Below are 6,444 nucleotides of genomic sequence, written 5' to 3'. Positions count from 1 at the left end.
TTTTTTTTTCAATTCTTTTATATAATCACACTTATTCATTAGATCTGTATTATTTTTGAGAATTTTTTTTTTGTGTTCTTTAACTTTTTTTTTCTGGGTTCATGATCTATAACTTTTTTTTTTGGTTTATGATATAATCACACTTTTTTTTTCTGGGTTCAATCTCTGTTTCTTCCTCCTCAAACTTTTTGTATATAATCACACTTATTCATCAGATCTGTGTTATTTTTGAGATTTTTTTCTGTGTTCTTTACTTTTTCTTTTCTGGGTTCATGACATCTAGGTTCTTTAATTACATCAAAAATCTGGATTGAAAACAAATACAGTTTAATTCAAGTTTTCCATGACATGTGTAAAAGTCTGGGTGTTATTAATTTAATATAATTTTGGTGTATAACACAGTTTATGGATATATATATATATTTTTTTCTAACAATAACTTTAAAAAAAAATCCATAACAATCACCAAAAATACATTATCAATGACTTTCAAATCCACCTTATATGCATTATAAAGTCCACACAAATGCATTAGACTTTTAAATCCACTAATGTCCTGGTTTAATTAAAATCTATTAAAATCCTTAATCCAATAACACCCCCTTAGTTCAGGAAAGACAGATATTTAGATAGATATAAATAATGATTTTAGTTCTCTTCGATGATGGTGATTGAAATTTAATCGTGAAGGAACCGGATGATCGGACACAAACACTAAAATGATTCCCACTCGCCCAGACCCAGTTCAGTTTCTTTCGGTGTTAAAATAAATTAATATTGACATCTTTCTTTTGTCATTAGTTGGATATCTTATATTTTATCCAACATTCATATTACCACGCTGTGACCGGTGGGTAAGAGGTGATCTAATTATGATATTAGTATTAGAGTAGCTAGCACACTCTGGAAAAAAAAAATCTTATCGAACAAATTGCATCGTAGCTAGCACACTCTGACCAAAAAGATATCATCAACACTATCAGCACAGTGAAAATTTTCTTTGTTATATGAATGTTGTCATTCGCTTATATATACTATTTCGAAGTCATTTCTTCTTGTGAGCATTCCTTTTTTTTTTAGGGATGTGTAAACAATACTATTCTTATCCATAACAACTAAAATGATAGGTTTAATAATTTTGGGAACTGCTCGTCGATCCTTGCTAATAATTTTTTTTTTTGTTTTTGGTGGGGCGCAGAAGCACACGCAAACGAATTTATATTACATGTGTGCACGTGGACTCAACTGGGTTAATCAGATCAAGAACCCGCCGTCTTGCTCTTGCATTATCTGCTATGTTATATTACATGTGTGGAGGAGATGAGCCATGAGGAGACATATATCACATAATTAAAGAAGAAAAGTGGTGCATTGTTTGGAAACATATTTTGAGTGCCACCACTAAATTATCCATAATGTTAGTTTGAAAGCAGTCGAGAGATTTTGTAATAAATAATATATGCACTGTGATAAGGCGATTACAAGGACATTTTTGACCATAGTACGTAGTTTTAAAAGACCGAACGTATAAAAGTGTTTTGGACATTACACAACCATAAGCGTTTTGCAATTGCAACACAACCAAATCTGATAATTATTTTAGTTATTATTACGGAGGCAAAAGGTGACTCAAAAAAATATCATTCCATGATCAATTCGCGTTTTTAGATGTAATTTACACCAATACAAAACACTTAATTGTATTAACTGTAATTACATATATGCCTTAGGCCGGCCAGAGGATCGAAGAAACTTAGGGTTAGATATTAAACATGACAAATTTAATATAGAAATGTTGGTTTAAGAGTATCGTACGTGAGTAATATATACATGCTAGCAAGACCTCAACCTCGAGTTATAATAAATTAAGAAATAGTAGTAACGATCAACGTCCTTCAAGATCTTGAACTTTTGCTGCAAGAATCATACATCTTGTTTCGGTTACCTACCTACTAAATACATTTTTATTATCACTAATATATACAATAATGAAAAATATCCACAAAGAGAAAAAGAAAAAAAAAAATCAATTAGACTGGGTCATGCGTGAACCCGTACGTAGACCGATCATTGCCACTAGACTATTATCAGGCTCAAAGTTATGTGTTCCTTTATGTACCTCCAGCTTAACTATGCATGAGACAAAACTCCAGTTAAATGGAAATGAAACTGAAATATATAGTGTACTTTTTAAAACTGACAGAAGTTCATATGTTAAAACACTAAACTTAAGTCGTGGGTATGCTCTCTCTGGAAGATGGCAAATAGAGCTGCACAATGTGTTAAGAGACTTAGAGACGATACACCAAATAATCTGATTCGATTTAACATTTACTCAGATCTATATTTGATTGCTTAGATTAAGGAACTTTCAGTAAATAATTAACGTAGATAGTCTCCCTCTTATTTGGTTGTATTCTATCACTGTAAACTGTAAAGACATCAAAACATATATTATCTTAACACAATGATAACTTTTACGTTTCTACTAATCATTGAATCTTAATTTGATAATATAATATTTTACTGATTTTTGGTTTAGAGGATCCGGGGGAGAAGGATATGGTGGCTATTTTTATTCTTGTTTTCTGACAGTTAAATCATTTTTTGTCATGAATGACGAGACTTAAATTTAAATGCATGATAAAAGGTACGTACATGTTAGTTTTTGATCGATAAACATACCCATGCATGACCAATGTGTGAAAACAGGTAAGTCAAAGGTATCACGACTTCACCAATGTGGAGAAAGGGCGGTGGAAGTTTTGGCTTCAATATCAGATATCTTGTTACGTACTGGAAATTACGAAAAAAGCTATTGGAAGACCTGATTGTTATGGAGAGAGGTCATGAAGGTCGTCCCTTTAGCTAAGCTTAAACCAACAAAAAAAAAACACACACACTTATTAAAGATTGGTAAAAAATAGAAAACTCCCCCCGAGTCAAACAATTTTTTTAACCACGCGACGCAACGTAAAGTTCAAAAAGAAAAAAAAAAAATTTGGGCCTGTTTAAACTAATGGGCCTGTTTATTATAAACTCGTGAGCTGAGAGAAAAAAAAAAAAAAAAAAAAGGAAGAATTGGGTTGAAAGAAGAAGATTGGGAAAGCAGAAACCCTAAAGGAATTTTGTACATCAGACCGACGCAGGAGAGCAAGATGATGAGGCACACGCAAACGATTCTCGCAAAGGTGAGCAAAAATTATTCCTCTTTCGTTTCGTCCGGATTGGATTCCCCTTAACAATTTCGTTGTTTAAAAAAAAATATATATATATATTAATATTGTTTGAATCGAAATCTGTAGTTTTGTGGAAGAGCGTATTCGACCATCGCCTCTTCCCCCCTGTCCTCGAGCGTCAAGAATGGGTGGAAGGAGCAGGACTGCTTGGTTCTTTATGTACTATTTCTTGGTGGATTTTATACCCATGGTTTTAAAAGTAAGTATGTATTTTTTTTTTTTTTTTTTNGTAGTTTTGTGGAAGAGCGTATTCGACCATCGCCTCTTCCCGACTGTCCTCGAGCGTCAAGAATGGGTGGAAGGAGCAGGACTGCTTGGTTCTTTATGGACTATTTCTTGGTGGATTTTTTACCCATGGTTTCAAAAGTAAGTATGTATGGTTTTTTTGTTTTTTTTTTTAATTATTATTCTCAGTTTCAAATCCCAATTGTGAACTTTTTGTTTATTATTATTGTTGTTGTTGTTAACTAGTAGTATATTTTTACCAAAATCAAATTGATTACTCTCACAGATGTTTACAAGAGAAGAGAGCATTGGCACAAAGTAGACAGAATGCGAGACGAGCACATCAAGCGTTCAAAGGAGCTGTATCATACATCTAAACGCTATCATAAGGTAAGTAAAAAAGTTTGATCCCCAATCTCTTTTTTGTTTTTTTTCCCTACTTTTAAGACTTGCTTTCATTTCAATTTTATTTTTCTAGTATGTAAAAAAAAAATCACCATAACTTTGGTTATGTTGCAGGCAATGATGCAGGCACTGAAGGAGCGTAAAATCTAGGCCATGAGCGGAGCAATTCAGTCTAATCCAATGTTTGTTACTTTTATTTTGGACTAGTATGTGGATTTGGTGTAATCCTTTGGTTGCCTGTTGTTAAATACTACTACTACTACTACTACTACTACTACTCTTAGTTAAATGGAGATGCAATATGTAATGTATGGATCCTGTTTTAATGGTTTTCCCTGAGAGCACTTTTGTTTATTTTATTTTCTCTTTCCCTGCATAATTAATAATTATGCTGCTGCTGAAAGGCCACATGATTATTGTGTTTGCATTCTCATCCTGAATGTATATCCTTTTATCCTTGTCTTGATCTCCTCATCAGCCTATAGGATCCAAATGCTGCTCACTGCTCCTTACATAAGGTATGTTACGATTCTTTCTTACTCCTAAGCTGATGTTATTATGGTCCTGTTCTTGGCACTCTTGGCTAGCTAAAAACCCTCTAAAATCGGATTTGGGATTGGTTTTTTTGACAGGTTAAAATACTACTTTTACCAAAGATCATATATATACATATACCATCCTCTGCATATTCACTTGTATGCTTATTGTGTTTGAATTCTCTCATCCCGAATGTATATATCCTTATCCTTTTCTTGATCTCCTGTGACTCTCAAAGAGCAACATCAGCCTATAGGATCCAAATAAATGCTGCTCACTGCTCGTTACATAACTCGTATAGGTAGGTATGTTAAGATTCTTTCTCACTCCTAAGCACTCTGCAGTCTCATGAAATGAACTCGAACATGCATAGATACTTCCTTTGCCCCTCGGATCTGAACAAACTTTTGGGCATTGTTTTAGCATCCTAAGGAACAAGCATCTGAATTGTTTTGTAACTGCTGCTGTTGATGCTTCAAAGAACCTCCTCCATGTATGGATGGTTTGCAACTGAGCCTGTTGTGCCTGCGGGAACAACTGGTGAACGACGTACATCTCAGCTAAAGCATTCCAACACCTACCTTTTGAGCTTCTCTCTCTCTCTCTCTCTCTCTCTCTCTCTGAAATTTAGCTCTCTGGTCTGATCATCAAATATTTTAGAATCCCATCGCTTTAGGTGCTATGACTGTGCTAAAGAGTTAAAATCTGGTGCTGGCTTATTTTTTTCAACCATTTAGAAGCGAATGAGGAGCGGTGGTGGTCTACAAGCTCCTAACATACACAAAATGCTGTGAACTTTTTTCTTTTTATGGTTGGTGTATGTAGAACATTCCAAACCCCAGAAACATTTCTTCCTCTATTTGTCAAAGATGAATCAAAAGATATTTTGTTGGTAAAAAAGAACATCTTTATCAATGTTACCAATCCTCAAGATTCATCACAACATTACTAGTAATATTTGGACAACGACCATTTAGCAAAATGGCATAATACACAAATGACAACAAAACCAAATAACCAAATAGTCTTCGTCTTGTTTTGTCTTATAATAATTTATTAGTTAAGGTAATGGATAGATAGGAAGTCCCTTAATCTTGGCTTCTTGTTCATCCAGAAATTTCCCGTCACTGATGAGGCTCTGCAAGAAGAATCATTCATTATCTGGGATGATTGGTAAGAACGAAAAAAAAAAAAAAAATGTAAGGTTATATAGTTTGCAAAACCTAATCTAATCACCTCTTCAACTTCTTGAACTCGCTTTGCGACGGGGGGTGATGTCAGACCACCTGAGGAAGAAAGCAAACCAAAACGAACATTGTTAAAAGAAGAGAAGTAGGGAAGATGATGGTTCCAAACTCTTTACAGTGAAAAGAAAACGTACCCAACACGTATCCACCACCCAAAAAAGCAACTTTATAGAAATATTCAACAATTTTCTTGCCCATGGTGGTGGTAGTCACATCTACCAAATTGATTGAAGCAAAAATATATCAGATATGAACGAATACAAACGAAATGATCAAAAAGATGCACAAAGATTTTACTGCAAAAATTAGCAAATTCTCACCGGCGACGGCGGCGGATGAAAAACCACGATACTCCAACCTCCCCCCCATGCGACAAGACTGCAAAATTTCAATTTAGACGGACAAGCGACATAACCTTCTGGGAACAAAGAAAAGAAGACAAAGATCTCTCGATCGATTACCTTGTTAGCAACGGTGCTTCGTAGGAACCGCATCATCATCTTCAGCTCAGCCGGCCCTCGTCGAATTTGGTCGGGAATAAATTTTAAGGGTTTCCCAAAGGGATTTTTCGATTCTTCTCTCTCTTTCTTTCTTTTTCTTCCTTTTGGGTTCTTCTATTGTTGTCAATTTGGGCCTTATTATACTGATGGGCCTTTCCTTTTCTGAGCAAAGCTTACCGGTAATAGCTGAGCTGGAGGGGAGAGGAGGTGACGTGGCAACTGAAGAACAACGCTGCAGGAATAGCATATCTGCATGTAAGCACTCCCCACGACTGGTCCTTCCCCCCCCCC

At 35.0% G+C, this 6,444-nt stretch overlaps 2 protein-coding genes across 3 annotated transcripts; one reads left to right on the top strand and one right to left on the bottom strand.

Annotated features, from left to right (window-relative positions):
• Positions 3,061 to 4,228, top strand: LOC104729683. The gene is made up of 4 exons (XM_010448657.2): positions 3,061 to 3,191; positions 3,306 to 3,438; positions 3,751 to 3,854; positions 3,984 to 4,228. The coding sequence occupies exons 1-4, from the start codon at positions 3,159 to 3,161 to the stop codon at positions 4,017 to 4,019; spliced, it is 306 nt and encodes a 101-aa protein (XP_010446959.1). The 5' UTR covers positions 3,061 to 3,158; the 3' UTR covers positions 4,020 to 4,228.
• On the bottom strand, positions 5,266 to 6,434 carry LOC104729682. 2 transcript variants are annotated; one of them, XM_010448654.2, is made up of 5 exons: positions 6,115 to 6,434; positions 5,974 to 6,031; positions 5,788 to 5,868; positions 5,630 to 5,692; positions 5,266 to 5,544 (listed from the first exon to the last, which is right to left on the bottom strand). In XM_010448654.2, exons 1-5 carry the CDS (start codon positions 6,151 to 6,153, stop codon positions 5,531 to 5,533), a joined length of 255 nt encoding a protein of 84 aa, XP_010446956.1. In that variant the 5' UTR covers positions 6,154 to 6,434; the 3' UTR covers positions 5,266 to 5,530. The 2 variants fall into 2 exon arrangements, with proteins under 2 accessions (XP_010446956.1, XP_010446955.1); XM_010448653.2 differs by having other exon boundaries at positions 5,643 to 5,692; positions 6,115 to 6,429.

This window comes from Camelina sativa, chromosome 12 (genome assembly GCF_000633955.1).
Source record: "Camelina sativa cultivar DH55 chromosome 12, Cs, whole genome shotgun sequence".
Lineage (NCBI taxonomy): Eukaryota > Viridiplantae > Streptophyta > Magnoliopsida > Brassicales > Brassicaceae > Camelina > Camelina sativa.
This window is presented reverse-complemented; position numbering and strand designations above follow the sequence as displayed.

Bases quoted from the DNA above. Each gene is read 5' to 3' on its own strand.
- LOC104729683 (XM_010448657.2), top strand. From the start codon at position 3,159: ATGATGAGGCACACGCAAACGATTCTCGCAAAG. The intron at 3,439-3,750 runs GTAAGTATGTAT...TTACTCTCACAG, and splicing joins TTATACCCATGGTTTTAAAA to ATGTTTACAAGAGAAGAGAG. The intron at 3,855-3,983 runs GTAAGTAAAAAA...GTTATGTTGCAG, and splicing joins CATCTAAACGCTATCATAAG to GCAATGATGCAGGCACTGAA.
- LOC104729682 (XM_010448653.2), bottom strand. From the start codon at position 6,153: ATGATGATGCGGTTCCTACGAAGCACCGTTGCTAACAAG. The intron at 5,869-5,973 runs GTGAGAATTTGC...TCAATTTGGTAG, and splicing joins TTCATCCGCCGCCGTCGCCG to ATGTGACTACCACCACCATG. The intron at 5,693-5,787 runs GTACGTTTTCTT...TTTCTTCCTCAG, and splicing joins GGGTGGTGGATACGTGTTGG to GTGGTCTGACATCACCCCCC.